General features: G+C 44.1%; 1 protein-coding gene across 3 annotated transcripts in view; it reads right to left on the bottom strand.

The window, feature by feature from the left end:
- Positions 1-16,143, bottom strand: part of MAPKAP1 (MAPK associated protein 1) — a 106,578-nt gene that overhangs the window by 12,457 nt on the left and 77,978 nt on the right. For 2 of the 3 annotated variants that reach the window (XM_054848420.1, XM_054848421.1), the window contains exons 8-10: positions 15,997-16,104; positions 7,618-7,758; positions 2,400-2,537 (exon numbers count right to left, since the gene is read on the bottom strand). In XM_054848420.1, coding sequence (XP_054704395.1) covers positions 2,400-2,537; positions 7,618-7,758; positions 15,997-16,104 — 387 coding nt within the window. The remainder of the gene's footprint in view (positions 1-2,399; positions 2,538-7,617; positions 7,759-15,996; positions 16,105-16,143) is intronic. The other variant, XM_054848422.1, reaches the window with a different exon arrangement.

The raw sequence follows: 16,143 nt of genomic DNA, 5'->3' as shown, positions 1-16,143 counted from the left end.
CTGAAATCTCTTTAATCTGCAGAAAGTAAGAGCTAACTGCATATTAAACTGTGTTAATTACCACATTCAGCGAAACGAGTGTTGCAGAAACCTCCAGCTATACTGATCACAGCGACCAAACTCCACTCCAACACCCCTTGCCCTTACCAAAAGTAAGGTCACGTTTGGAGGCTCCTGCAACCCCTTCACCTCTCTCCACGAAGTCGGTCTGGCGAAGCAGCGCTCCACTTTATTACAGCCCCAACTGGCAATGTCTGGGGAAGGCAGGCAGCTTAATAAAACATACACTGTGTTTTCACCCGGTGTAACTGTACAAGCACCATTACATGTGCAGAACACTTCTGAAAGACGAGATGGAGCATGTTTGTGTTACAAGAGATAAAAACATGAAAACAAAATATATTGCAGAACTCAAAGACCTTATCTTTACTCAGCCTCTCTTTCTTCGCAATAATTCATTCAAGGAAGATCCGGGAATAATTTTTGATGTAAACTCTGCTACAAACATATATCACTATGCTGATAAAAATCACAGACAAAACTTGTGAAATACAGTGAGTTTCATTCCTTTATGCTACTAAAATAACTTTTTTCCATTTAAAATTCAAGAGATACTGATCTGCTGTTAAGAGTTCCTCAAAATGTATCATTCTGAAATGTCACACTAAAAGTATCTTCTACTGGCCTAAAATAATGACTTTTGGAACATCTTTAGTGAATTGGGAAGAGGTCAGCAGAATTCAGGAAGAATTACTTTCTCCTTTTGGAACTATGCCGAACACTTATTTAATAGGAAAAGTTTATGATGGCCACACAAAAATGAGTAAATAAAAAACCTCAGTATCATAAAGGTTCCTTTGTTGTAACCTGTCAGCATCCTCTCCAAAGACCACGATTCTTCATTTGATGGTCTCCACGTGAAGGTACCGCCCTTCCGCCGCTGGACTCTCTCTGGGGGTCGAAATTCTGTCCCTTATTTCTCCCTGGTTGGCAGCATTTGGGTACAAACATAATTTCCTGCCGGAGCAGGTGCTGCCTCTGGGGCTGAAGAGCCCCGTGCCCTGCAGGACGCAGTTCTGGAGCTGTTCGGGGACAGCCTGAAGGTCCGGGCTATCGCGCTGACAGGAGCGTGAGCTGGAAACCTCGGGTTTCAAGGCTGGCTTTTCAGATACAGCTGCATTTTGTGGGCACAGTTTTACCACCACAGGTGTTTGCATTTGAAATGAAATGTGGCTGCAAACCCAGAGGTGTTAATGTATTTACAAGTGCAAAACTTGCACCCTGAACTAGCAAGACAACCGTTACGCATTTTGGACTTCTCTCCTCGGGATCATGCCCTCCCAAGGACCAGGAAATCTTGCTGGAGAGACAGAAGAGGAAGACAATGACTGGACTAAGAACATGGAAGTAGGAAGGGGTAATGAAGGGGAGAAGGATATAGTTCAATAATTGCTGATAAAATTTGTGGCAGCCATAAATTTACTCTTCCAAGAGAATTCAACAGATCATTACCTCTGTAAATATGTATCACATAATTCTCCCTCTCTGTCACCTTGCAGATAAGTACTTAATACTTAGCATCCCTACCTGGCAGAAGCACAAGTGTAATAAAACCATCTGAGTTTTTGAACTGCAGTTACTTTTTGATAGGAAACGGTTACATTTTGGCACTGCTGGGGACATTGCCCAATTCCCCCAGGGCCTATCTTGTGCTTTTTAAAACAAATGTTACAGATACAGGCTTGCATTACTCCACTGATGATAGAACAAGTAAAAGCAATTGGCTTTTGAAGTCGCGCTCTGAAGAGGGGAAGCTCTGACCCCGTGCGGATGATGGGCTGGACCGGGGTGCCCAGCCTGCCCCCCTGCTAGCCTGGCACACTCACCACTGCCCTGAAACTGAACTCACAGCGGCACGTCGCAATCCCAGTTACCCCACAGCCACGGCTGAGCCAAATTCAGACTGTGCTGATACTCACTGTATGTCTGAGATCCAAAACTGCACCTAAGAAATGGTTTAAAACCAGTCTGGATGTTAAGTTGTTCAAAAAAATTGCAATTATGTTGAAACACGTATTTGAGTACCGTGCTATGGGGCTAGTGACCAGCTAGGCAGGGCCAGTGTTTCCGTGGCCTGACACCGCTAGTGGCTACTGACAGTGGGCAAGAAACACTCTTAATGATGCCATTAGCTGCGAGCAGCATTAAAAGGACACTCATAAAATGTGAATGTGTGTATGTTGTGTTCTCTATAACAGAATCCAGTCAGATTAAAAACATCCCATAATGAATAAAATACACCTATAGAAAGAAAAGGACACGGTAGCAATAATTCTTTGGACATCTAGCACATACAGGGAGGGAGAGAAGAGAGAACATAAATAAAAAGGACTACTCACTTGGGCTTTTTTCTTCCGCAAGGTCACAGGCACAGAGGAGTTCAGAATCGATTGAAATGGGTTTCTGCTTAATCCAAAACTTAGTGCTGGCCTTCTGATTAGTAACAGGGTCTATCTCTACCTTGTCTCCAGAAATACCTGAGATGAGAAAGAATAGAGAGCCACAACAGTGATCTGTTTAAGCGATTTCATATCAGCCGTTTGACACACTTTATAAATCTTAAATGGGATGAAAGTATATTGCCCTTTTGGGCTTTTTGAAAGCACAGGGGCTTTTGAAACCAAAAGCAAATGGTTATCAAACCGCATTGATAATCTGCATTTTGTTCTCCTGCATAAGCGTACCAACAGGAAAGAAATATCACAGAGAAAATTCTTCTCAGCACATACAGAGCTCTTCTGGAAGGAGCAAGAGCTACAAGAGCTGCAAGATTTATAAAAAGATACTGCTAGTTTTTCAATCACCACTATTATATGTAATAGACACTCTCACAGCCCGTCCCTGTTCTATCTCCTATACAGCATATACGCTATATCCTCTACACGAGAGGACAACACCCAGTTGCAGCATTACAGAGACGCTCTTTGTGTTACCCAGATACTCATAAACAAAGACATCCAGTCCCAGAGATCCTGTGCGTTTTTACACTGCTGGCATTTTAAAGCCAGCTCTAATTAGGCTGCTTTGAAAGCAAGCTGAGGATTTGTGTAGCTCCTGGCACGGGCGCCGGGCCCTGCTTCCCAACACGGGCTTTCCCAGATGGCTGGTGCTTCGCTACCGCTGCGTGCAGGCTGACCCGGAGCCGGCGCGCTGCCATGCGCGAATCCTGCAGCAGACCTTTGGGGAGCCGGAGCAGAACATCCCTCTGCCATCCCTCCACGCGTCACTCCCGAAGCCGTGCAAGAACAGGCTTCTGGCGGGACGCTGCCGGGGCAGGCTGAGGGCAAACCGTGCTGGAACCGGCCCGGGACACTCGCGGTAATTTATAGCGGTCTTTATCATGGCACTGCGAAGCAGAAGCCCTGCAACGCCGCGCTGACGAACAGAAGCTCATTGTTCAGTAGCTGTTGACACGACTGAACAAACTTCCCAGTGTGCTTTTTGCATCAAGATGTGTGGAGCCTTGAAAATAATTACATTGCTTCAGTCGTGAGTTATAGGTGAAGCTCGTGAGAAAGCAACAAAAGGAAGCAATACAGGAAAAAAGTATTTAAACATCATTTAACTCTTGCATCCCTGGAAAAACAGCAGAGAGAACCTTTTCCCTCGAGGGTTTTGGCTATGATGCTTTCAAATACGTTACGCTTGGCTCGTCTGAAGCACAAGAAAACCTGAAGGAGCTGGCGATAAAACTTGTAAGAGACGTGACAAAATAAAAGTAAGATGCCACACACAGAGTGACTCTCCCAAGCCCTCCAAAACTAACTCAATATTGGTCATAGCTGCAGAATTTGCAAACCACGTTCGTTTGTATTTTATGCCACCCTACAATCCGAGCTTACAGGCAGCAAGGAGCAGAGCGTGTGGCGGGCTTCTCGCTGCGGCCCCGTCCACGAACACGAGGTACCTTCGTTTTAACCCTGGCTATTCCGACAGGTTCTAGTAACGCCACCAACCGCGCCCCCCCCCCCCCCCCCCCCCCCCGTTAATCCAAGAATGTGCTTTGTCATTAAACATACGTCACATCAGAGAGATCACGTTTCAATTAAGCACTGTATCAGGAGTCCAATTAACACAAGGACTGCTAGAACTAGGTAATTTGAGCAGGCTGATGCTGTATCTGGAGCCCATTTTGTTTTGTAATTTAATTTTGGACAGATTATTTAAAATTGGTGTTGTTATTCCACTGTAATTCAAAATGGCATTTTCTGTACTTTAAGGAAAATATGTAAAGTTGATGGTACAAGTTCTTATTTTTCTTACTGAAAAAAGTCAAGGCAAGTTCTAAAAATAAAGGTGCAAATTCTTTGTGTGCGAGGGTCGTTCCCCATCCCTTTCTCTAAAACATCACCCTGAAAATACCCTTACAAATCTTTCACTGTATGGTCCTGCAACTTCAGGATTCACAGTCAGTCAATATTGTTAATGCACCTTGTTAATTTGATAGGATTTGTCAGGTAACTCCACTGGAAAATTATATAAAACTGTTCCAGATGAACAGATGATAGTGACATGAATTAAAGTGATAGAACAATAGTGGAATATAAACCAGAAATGACACCCAAAGTGGCTGTTGATTTATTGCCATCCTGAGTTTGGTTCTGGGCTTCCATGTATATTAGTGCTACAAATCTGGGTCCATTTAGCAGAGAGATGCTCATACATACATCACCAGCTCCTGCTCCAAGCCAAGGTCACTCCCCATTGCATCAATCTTTTCAGCAGAGGCTACTTCACCAAGCATGGATTTTGTAACCATCTCAGATGTAACAGACTTCCTCCTCTTTCATCTTTTTTTTATCATGTAAAATACACTTTAACTTCTATTATTTTTATCTGCAAATTGTTGCTGTATACTTCATCCATTATTTCTGTATCTTGACATCACTGGCTTAAGCTCACACACATCCAAAGAGCACACTGACAAAGAATGTTGTCTTTTTTGTGTTATTGTTCTCGAAATCTGTATGTGTTGAAACCTAAAATCAAACCCATATTATGTATGTGGCTTCTGCAGTCTCTGTATTGCAGCACAAATTAGTCATACTCAAAAACCAAGTAAAAATGCTTCTTTACTATTTTTTTAATTCATTCATTTTATCAAAAGAAATGTCATCAATGTATTAGTCCAATAACACTGTTCTGTTCTTGTTTCCTTTGTGGGGGTCTGCAGCTGCCCCCCCTTTTCTGACATACTTGCCAGCAGTAATTTTCCAAGACAATATGCTTCTTTTAGTTTTGCTAATGTGATACACAAGCAAACGTGTCTTATTCCTTCACAACATGACAGAACCTTTGTAAAAATGTTGAGAGCACTACTGTGTGTGCACTGCACTGTAATATGAGCTAAACCAGAAAACCCCAGACCTTAAACTGCTGTGGCTAAAGCTCTGCACTGTAATAAAACCCGCAGTCAAAAGGCAGTCATTCCTCCCCTGGTCATTTACATATCGCTTTTTCCTATAGAAGAACTACGCACAATGCACAGAAGATGGAGCTTACTCCAATATTTGCGGTAAATCTTGCCTCAAACTCAGTGATCAGGCCTCAAGACAGCTGAAACATTTGGAAAAGTACCAGTATGCAAACTGGAATTCACAAACATAGCTCACACTACTGCTACCTGTTCGATGCAACTGAAGTAAAATCCGACACAGAACCGACTGAAATGCAATGATGTGCGTCTTACAACACCGGAGCAGACTGCGGGGAGTGGAGGTGAGCTACACCGTTTTCTCCACCACTTCTGGGTTCTGTCACACGTAAACATCCTTGCATGTGAAGGCTGGGACATGGGGACTCGCCCCCAAAACCAGGTGGATATTTTCAGTGCAACCGCTGTGCAGTATTTCAGCTAGCCTGACGGCCGACGCGCTCCTGCGCAGCTACCGACGTCATCGACACTGTCAATACAGAGCAATGGAACGTTTTTTTCTCACGTCCTCTAGAAAAACCGTCGCTTTGCTATGCCTGCTACATAAAACTGATGACATAAAAATGCTAGAGAGAAGTCTTTGCAACTGGCCATCGTTAAAGTGACACAGAATAGCTCCCAGACCACAGTTACTGATGAGCGATAAAAAAAAATTAGACATCGTTCTTTACATTTCAGATTGTATGGAGCAGTCTGTCACTCACAGAAGACGAACACATTAACACTCAACAGCCCTAATCCAAATAGCACCTCGATGCTTATTTTACCAGCATTGCTCTTTAAAGATCTTAATAAAATTCAGGAGAAACCGCAGCAACATACGCTTCTTTTGACTTTATTTCAAGGTTCTGATGCTGTACATTTGCCCAAACTTTGAATACCCCACTAGGGTTTTCTTTGATTTTTAAAAAATAGTGAAGATGATAAAAATCACATTCTCGGTGTACTGCCATCAAAAATATACAAGTTCACAGATTGTTATAAAAGGGAAATTTTATGGCCCTTACACTAGTGGACAGGGTCAGCTCCTTCACTGCTACACAAGTTAAGCCATTTGTTTCATTTAACAGCTATTCTCCCTTAACCATTTATCTTCAGCAATCTGTCGTGACCTTTTCAAGCTCTCATTTCTGACACTTCCCAGATACAGTGAGTCAAACTTCACTGGAAGCAAACTATCACACCCAGAGAGTTTGCTCAAACGCAGAAAACATGCCCAGAGCTGTCCTGCCTCAGCACCAGCAGATAAATCCTTCCTTAACAAGACAGTTCAAAATAAACTAAGAAAGCCTCTTCTGTAAGAATTTGAGAGACATACACTTTTATATGTGCTTAAGGATGGAAGAATGAAGAGACTGTAGTGACAATAATACAGGAACTTGCAGAGTTCAAATTTAACAATTCTACTGAATTCTACAGAATAAGTGTATTTCGTAAACATTACGGCACTTAATATTTTACTGCTGAATCATTTCTTTATGGAAGGTATTTGCAGGAATGTCACAGGTCACCTACCAATGCATCATTAATCAAATTTTCACAATTTAAACACAAAGATAAAAAGCCATTCAATCATTTTAAAACAGTAATGGGGCTTTTATAATTCAAGATTCTGTCATCCCTTGGCCTTCGGGTTTTCAAAAGCATTCAGAAAGCTAAAAAGGACAATATAAAACCTTTAGAGAACGCTAGTTTTATTTTGTTCCACCTCAAATTTCCACTTGGTCGTTAAAATCTTTCAGTCGCAGAAAAGGAAAAACCTAATCATTCCCAATTTTGCATAGCCTCATTTAAAAATAACAAAACAGTTGGCAAGAAGCTTTCCATTAGGAAGCCTAGGTTAAAAAAAAGAGATGAGGTCATTAAATAATGGCCTTCTTTCAGAAGAAACATGTGCTAGCTGATTGTGGATAATAAAAATACTGAAGTATTTTCAACCGAAAGCAATTTTTTTTAACTGCTGAAATGCTAGCAACACTTTCAAGTGATGCGCTCCACAATAAAATGGACCAACACGATAATGACTGCTTTAAAAACATCCAAGATGGACAGTTAGCTATTAGAGATGGCCAAAGGTTTGAACCATTCCATTTTCCTAAGCGTTATAGTACGGATTGATTTACCTAACTGAACATCAGTGGTGAATCGAAGCCTATGGATCATGCTGACTTTGAAGGACTTGTAATGGTGGCTACTGAGCATGTCCTGAACTGTAGCTATATCGATCTGAGGGTCCTCCTCCGAGACCTCTTCTCCTCTTGAACCTGCAAAACAAGCCAACAATAATGAACGGAGGTTTAAAATACGGCATACCATTCAGCTAGCATCTAAGTATGGCTGCGACGTCTGCAGCTGCAGATGGCTTTGTAAGACAGAACAAAACGCTCGAGTCCATGTCCTGGGAGGAGGAAATTCTCCCCCTCCATCCAAGGACAAAATGGCTCATTCAGTAAGGACACTACGATGCACATTTGCGTCCCACGTGCAGCGCAGATTCTCAAGTGACACGGGACAGCCCTGTGCCACAGACATCCTGGGGGGCTGAGCAGGTGGGATCCTGCCAGGACACCCACGCTGTCACCCCCGAAGGGCCCTGGTGAAGGGGGGCTGCCCCCCAGCCAGGGCACTGGTTTCAGGTGCCGCCCTCGACGTACACACCAGTGCGGTTCTCCCGTGTTTCAATCCCCCCCGTGGGATGTGACGCTGGCATCTTGTGGCAGTGCAGGCAACGCCTCGGGCACTCTGGTCTCAGCCCTGCGGTAACGAAGCTGCGCTTTATTTACTGATTAGTATTCTCATTACTACTGCAGGTACTGGCTTTATAAAAGGTAACAATCTCATTAAGCCAAAATGCCAATTACTGAAAAAATATAACGCACTTTAAAGATTTTTTACATTTTATGACGTTGGATTAACACCAATTTAAACATTACTATAATGCGATATATAATTTTGTGCGGAGTAATTTCTATGCCAGCTGCTAATAAAGCATCTCAGCTCCAAATGCTGTTAGATAAAGTGGTATAAATATGTTTGAAAACTGATTTAGCTTCTTACAGAAGATACTGAAGAATGACACGTTTTGTTTAATATCCCAGCTAATGTAGTCCTAAAAGCTGAATCAACTGCCAGTTCGGAGTACTAAATTTGCTGCAGGAGATTAATGAAAACTTTATATTTTGCTGAAATTTTAATAACGGGAAGATGAGATGATGGAATTTTAGTACAGGTCTTAAAGATCCAGCAAAGCAGGCTAAGAACTTGTCAGATTTGTTTGTATTAATTTTGTTTGAGACTTGCACACTTGGGGCAGCCTCAACGCTAATGCCTCCAGCACTGCCCTCTCCCTCTGCGGATGCACGTTCCCATCCCGCTTGGGAAAGCTCCCCTCAGCTCATGGGGAAGCTTCGGCGAGTTTCCATGTCTGGGCCCCAAGGACAAGGGGACGGTTTGCCAGGAAAGGGCACGGCTCCCAGGGGACGAAAACCCCGGCGCTTGTCTCGGACATGTTCTGTTGATGCAGAAGCAGGCTCCCTTTCCGCAGGGTAATTTAGCATTGCAGAGGTACATGCCGTTTGCTTCAGCAAGGGACGTGGGCGGGGGGGGTGGCCAGAACCGGGACAAACGCAGGCGAGAGAGAAGAAAAACCCCACCGGAGCACGCAGCGAAAGCCTTCCCTTTTCTATCCGTTAATTCAGTAACAAACGTCACTGCCTACGATAAATATCTTCCCTGTCTGTACCAAGGTAAGGTTAGCATTTGCTGTTAGATGAGTTAAAATACACGGTGAGAGCGTAAAGTAGGAGATTCACTTTCTCAGACGTTAGTCACAGAAGCTTTCCACCCTGCCCACAGGAGAGAGGGCGAGAGCGATGCCCACTCCTCGCTGCTCCCAACGCAGCCTCCCGGCACGCAGCGGGGCACCTTGCTCCGGGAAGGGACAGCGAAGGGTTAAGCTACAAATTGGGCTGTGCCATTCGACTTGAAAGAATTCCAAAAATCAAATGAAACAGTCTACATGTGAATTTATGCAGAGCCATCTTAACATTGCAACCACTCTATGCTCCCGAATGACAAGATAAATTGTAATGGCTCCTTCAGAGACATTACAATGTATTTTGTCGAAGACCCCTGTGTTAATGTCTCTATACTATGGATTATCATAATGTATCATGTCAAACCCTGATGCTGCAGTACTTCAAAGATACACTGAGATATGTCAAACTTTTTGGTGCACTTAAAAGCATCTTGAAACACTGTGGCACGGCGGTGCCTGAAAGCAAAGCAGGAGGATGGCGGGGGCATCCTGCAGTCGAGAGCGAACCGGGACCCTCTTGCACCCCCGGAAACCAGTGAAACGCCCGTTCAGCCCTGGCACAGCCCCCAGTCACGCAGCCGGCCCCGGCCCCGCAGCACGCAGCCACAACGGCACGCTGTGCTGGGACACGAGCCGCGGCACGGCGGGACCAGGCGGTTACAGCTGGGGGAACCCTGAGTCCCCCCCCATCCGCAGGGAGGGGAGATCGTTAGTGCTGCCCTAACGAGGCCCCCCTCTAGGATTCAGAGCAGCCGCCTCCTCCGAGCCGTTCCCGATGGCAGGTGCGTTGTGCAACGGGCAGCGCTGTATGCAGCGGGGCTGTAAGTCCAGGGGTGTACGTAAAGAAGCGTTAGCACCACCAGACAAACTGAATCGGTACCGGTAAGAAATTCAGAAATGACACAAAGAACGGCAACATATTAACCTCGTCCCCACATCTGCAAAACGTTCTTAAACACCTCACAAGACCAAGGCTCGGAGGGTGCTGGATAGGAACCCTGCCCCGTCTCCCAGCCTCGCCCTCTGCACCGGATCGCCGGCAAGGTGGGCACCCACGTCTCGACTTTACACGGCTACTATGGAGCTGAGTCTTCTCAGATTTCACACACCCAAATTAAAAGTATTAGAAGGAAAAGTAGCCAGATCATATCCAGGGGAAAAAAAATGTCACTGTAACTAAAATCGTGAGCACTTCGTCAGCGTCTGAGCTGCAGGAGCATTAACTGCCGCAGCCCGAGCAGCCGAACAGCGGGATTTTGCTCTGGAAGCCTTTCAGATCCTCCGCGTATTCTTAACCTCTGCCGACTATGTTTTATGAAGCTTTGTGAATGGATTCAGGTTTACAGAATTTCTACAGTTGCTGCTCTTGGGAGAGCAGCCAGGAACTCCACCATCAAAACAGATCATCTGTCTAAAGATGGCAAGACATGCGGACCCCTGAGGGTGCATTGGATAATAGCAGTAATATCAGTAACAACAGAGAGAAATGCCCTGCAGGGAAAAACCTGACTGCAGAACTTGGCATATTGCTCTTACCCCGCAGCTCTGCGAGGATGTCTGCGAGACTGCCGGCGTTCGGCAGCGGAGGGAAGAGGCATCTCCACCAGCTGATTGGGGGAAAAAATCATAAAAATATTTTCCACATGCAAGCAGCTGTGAATAAACCTGTCAAATATTTACAGGCCTGTCAGGGTATTTGTAATGGAGATCACAGTGTGGCTTTTGAACGTAAAAGCTTCTGCTTGGGAAGACAATCAAGTAAAGTGGATGCTCCAGGTCTATTATTTAGCCCAAGAGCCGACCGAGCAATACGGCTCTCCAGCAGAAAGACCACTCGGTCCTGGGAGGAACAGATTCCTATTCCAGAAACAAACTCCTCAGAACGGCATGGGGACTCAGTTTGCAATGACCTTCCTTGCAATTTTTTCCTTATAGTCTACCTAATTAAGGACTTAACTTTGTGAAAGAAAAAGTGAAAAAAGCTGGAGTCAGGTGTGGGATAAACAAGGCACAAGACAAGAACCTGCACGAAGTGCAAAGCACAGCTACGAGGGAGGCATTCCCCTTAGCCCAGGATAGGGGTTTAACTACTGGAGAAGGTAGGAAAATCCCTGAACGGAGCAGGAAAAGAACAGCCGAGAGGAAGCCTGTGCCTCTGCCCCACGTCCCCAAGCCAGGGACAGCAACGCCGGGCACAGCTAAGCAGGAGTCTCCCGATTTCCCAGCGTCCTGGCATGCCATGGCTGGTGCCACCCGTCCCCCTTCGGAGCACGCATGCGGGGCACAACGAGGTTGGTGCTCGCAGCGACGCGGGGCTCGGGCCGGCAGCACGGGAGCTGCCTGCAGGGGCAGAGCAGGCAGTGCCTGCTGCCCACACAGCCGGCTAGCTCGCCTTGCACCAGCAGCCACGGCTTCGGCACTGCACCGGGCACTGCCAGGATAACTTCCGAGACCAACCCCCCCCACCTTTTACCAGCTCTGCTCTTCACAATTGCTTGTACTCCGCAGCAGCGAGAGGCAGCCTGGCAGAACAGCACCCTGCCGCGCTCGGGGCCGTGCAGACATGGCAGCGGTTGCCCCACGCTGCTGAACTGCAAGCGCAACGTAGGTTAGGATTCAGTTGGGTCGGTTCAGGGGAGAGCACAGGCAGTCTGTGTTTGCAGACTCCATCTCCTGGACAGAACCGCAGACATTTTAAATCCCTAAAACCAAAGTCACCGTGTGAGAACGCACGGTGCTGGACAGAGGGAGATCCCATACAGAAGCGTATGCGTTCCATACAGCTATGCGTCTTTTTTCTTTATCTGATTCTTCTCAACTCTCCTGTCTCGTCTTCACCAGAGGAGGGACTCTGACTCCAACAGCAGTGGGACTGCTCTCCATCTCTGCTCAGACTGCTTGTGCAGCAAAACCATGCAAACCAGTGAACCACAGCCTCCGACTTAAAAAAAACAGAATGGTGTTTTCTGCCCACAGAAGCTGAATAAAAAGCAAAAATGCTATCAAAGGCTACAGACTTCTACTCTTCAAGATGGGCACTGTGGTGACGTACTACTGTGGTTTAGAAGTCACAGTCATGGCACTAGTTTGCAGTCTCTGCATTTGATGGTCATCCAGAAAATCGACATATTTCCCAGCCTGGAAACGGCAGCTGAAGATCTTTACTCTATTTGTGTTGGGTTTTTTTTACTTGGCTTTGTGTTTTTTTTAAACCAGGTTCAGTATGGAAGTAGTATTTTTGTTCAAGTACTTGAACTACTGTGAAATACAGAGTTACATTTCTAACTCAGCCCAATCTCCTCATAGAACATCCTGATTTTCAGATGAGACAAACAGTAATGAAACAACAGGCACCAGAAATATGAATCTGAAAATAAGTCAGAAGCTAAAACAAGGAGCCTTATCCAAAAGGAACTCCTGTAAGCACTAGAGGACATATAAAAATGACACATTAGTAATATCAGAATATTGAAATGCCGTATGTAGCCTATTCAAGAGCAAGTGAACCTGTATTTCCTTGATAAAACAACAAAATATAAAATTAACTGTGTTGCAAAAATGTCCCTTATTACTTTAATGTACTAGTATATTGCTTAATGAAAGTTCTTAATTGTAATACAATTAATTACATACACAGAGTCCCCAATTACATTTTCCAATAAGACATTGGCTTTGGTACAGGTCTAAAGGCACTAAACCAATTTTAATATATTAAGACCAATTTCCCTTGAATACTAATTACTATCTAATGATAAAATGAGAAAGAGGAACTTTCCAGAAGTAAGATGGTAAGAATAAAACTAAATTAGCCATGAATAGTTTGCTACTACACATAAAAGCATTTCACATTACAAAGTGCAGGCTTTTAGTTTAAAGATAAATCTTAGTGTGAGTTAAAAAGTTCTGCATACTGGAAACACTTTATTAGTTTGAATGCTATTAGTAAATGCTGGGTAGATAGGGGGTTTCTCCATACATATTTCTTAACAATGGAAAGCTTTCTGTTTCATTTAATACCCTGAAATACAAACTTTCTATTTGCCCAAAGGAAACTGGCAGCTATTTTACTAGCAGATGTTTGGCATCATACATATATATATATTTATAAATGAATATGAAGAGCACACTTAAAAATACTAGCTGTTATAACAGAATTTTTCCTGACTGGCATATCTAAGCTAAAAATATTTTACGTAAAAACAAAATGCACAAAATGAGTATTTCATTCTGATGTTAGGATTTTCGAGCTATTATTTTATTAATAGCGCAAAACTGTCAATATTTCTATTCTAATGCCACGCCAAAAGATAGCTCCTTAAGCATTACAAAATCCAATTTCTTATTGTGTATTGGGGGAACCAGGCTATGTACAGTGCATGAATTATGACTGATCTTATATACTGTATTGTCCTTGAACATCTATGCGTGTGGAGAGTTAACTGCATGGGTGTTTCACATATATCCCCCAGCAGGGACAATGGAAGATCACTTTAAATTCACCCACATTTTCGGAGAGAAACTATAAGCAGAGGATTTCTCCTGCATCCCTTATTTGGTATCAATTCAGAAAACATTCAGCAACAGTGCAGCAGAAAACAGAACTCATGTAGGCATTTATTATTTTGCTTAGATTACCCTGAACAAACTAAAACAGTGACTTGCTCTTGAACTCCACAAAGTGTCTGTTTTGCCTTTGCTTTTCCACGTTCCGGGTGCTGGCTGACGAACACAAGACCCACACATGGGACAAAAAACCACCACCTACCACTGCGATGCCATTGCGGCTGCAGCAGCATGGGGAGCACGGGGTGCCTCAGGGTCCAGCCCAGGGGGTTCCCTGGTACGGGAAATCTCCATCCTAGGGGAGGTCTTAGATGGGCACCATCGATTTGCTTAACGAGGGCCAGGAGAGCTCACGAATTAAGAGCCCTTTTGACTTGACGGCCTCAAGGATCTATCCTACACCTTCCCACGTTCTGTTCTGCTGAGGAACTGGCTTGTGTGTCCCCTCGCCTAGGAGGGGAGAGGAGCAGTCGCTGCACAAGGACTTCAGGGAAAGGGAAAAGCGTTCCCTCATGGGAATGTTACGACTGACATTCATTTTGAGACAAGGCCGCTGAGGGTCTCCTGGAGCACTTGCTACCGATGCAGAGTAGACCAAATGTCTCCTGCTAAACCACTGACAAACTCAGAACAGATTTACTGTTAAAGTAATGGTGCAACCTGAACCTAGTCACTCGTGAGAGCTAAGAGCATCAGTAGATGTAGCTACAAGCCACGGCATGGATTCCTCTGCAGATGATGAAAACATGTTAAAAACCCAGTACATACAATATACTTTTAATTAAAGAGCCTGGAATAAAAGATGCTGGTTTTAATCATAATGTGCAAAACCTATGCAAGTATGACTAGTATGCATCTCTTCATAGATTAAAAATTGATAAAAAATAATAGCTGGGATGCAGACATTGGGGAATTCTGGCTTGTGGAAGAGTGCAACGTGATTAGCGAGGTTCACACTGCCCCACTTCCTCATGTTCAGCACCCCGCCACCTTCTGCTGCATTCCCTCCTACAGCTTCTTAGAACCGTTTCATGAAGAAATGAACCAGGAGCATCGAGAATATTTTGGGATCAAGTCCCACTCTACAGAGAACGGCAGCCAAAACTGTGAGTGCTTAATCTCCGCTCCAGCACTGACGTACCACCAGAGAGCTCGTGGCAGCAGCGTCTCACCTCTGCTATTCCTTAAATGGGAGCAGAGTCTCCTACTTGCCATGGGGATTAGGAGGTACTTTGGGGATGTTCTGCTGTCACTCTAGGATAAAATACGAAATGCTATAGCCAAAAAGCATAAATGGCAATGGCTAATCCTTGTAAAGAAAGAAAAACCTCTTCTACTACTTGGAACGGGCTCTTACCATGTCTGTTTGCAGCAAACACTCTGGGCATGGTCTTGGCTGAGAGCATAAATGCTACTGGTTTCCTTGTTAGTACAAAAAACATTTTTGCAGCTGAATTAAAATGGAATGAAAAAAAACCCCAAACTGAGAGCATGACTGTTGGAAAGAATGAAGGACAGACCAAAATGCTATGGAGGACAAACACAAATCAATGTTAATTTTTTTTTTTTAAGTTTTGTGTAATTCCTTGTAAAGAAATCAGGAAATATTAAGACCATTAAACCAGTAACATAATAAAAATATTTGAGCATAGCTGGAGAGAAGATTATTTGTCTAGCACTTTAAAAATCATCAAACTGCTCTAGTTATATCCGCATGGTTAATTTCTTTAAGTTCTATTAGAAAAAACTCAGTGCCTCTAACAGCCGTATTGACATAGCAAAATACACTGCAGAGCAATCACTGTATTCACTAAGCAATGCCTGCAACAGAAAAAGTTTCATATTTCCAGTGTTTTTCAGCATTAGTCATAACTTTACAGAGCAGAGTTTAACAGAAAAAGATTAATCATGAAATGATAAACAGGATGCAGACTATTTACTAGAAGGTATGAAATCCATCATTTCCCTCTGGAATATTGTTTTGGCACAACTGAGAAGTGCCTCAGGAAAGAGAGTCTCGTCAAAACTTACTTGCCCAGACAGTACAGCTTGTATTCCAAAATACATAACTTATGTGAGTTTAAGCAATTTACAAGAGCAAAAGTGAAAAGGGGAAACATACTGTTCTCCCGGACAAGGCAGAATTCCAAAGTGCTCTGGCTCTCCAAGGTACAGTCTAAATCTACTGGGACATTAGGTTCACTCTGCTTCTCCAGCCGATACTGAGGACCTGAAACATAAAGTAACTTGTAAAATCATCTGTTTTCTA

The sequence above is a fragment of the Grus americana genome, chromosome 20, assembly GCF_028858705.1.
Source record: "Grus americana isolate bGruAme1 chromosome 20, bGruAme1.mat, whole genome shotgun sequence".
Taxonomy (NCBI): Eukaryota; Metazoa; Chordata; class Aves; order Gruiformes; family Gruidae; genus Grus; species Grus americana.
The sequence above is the reverse complement of the archived record's forward strand: the minus strand, read 5'-3'. Positions and strand labels throughout refer to the sequence as shown.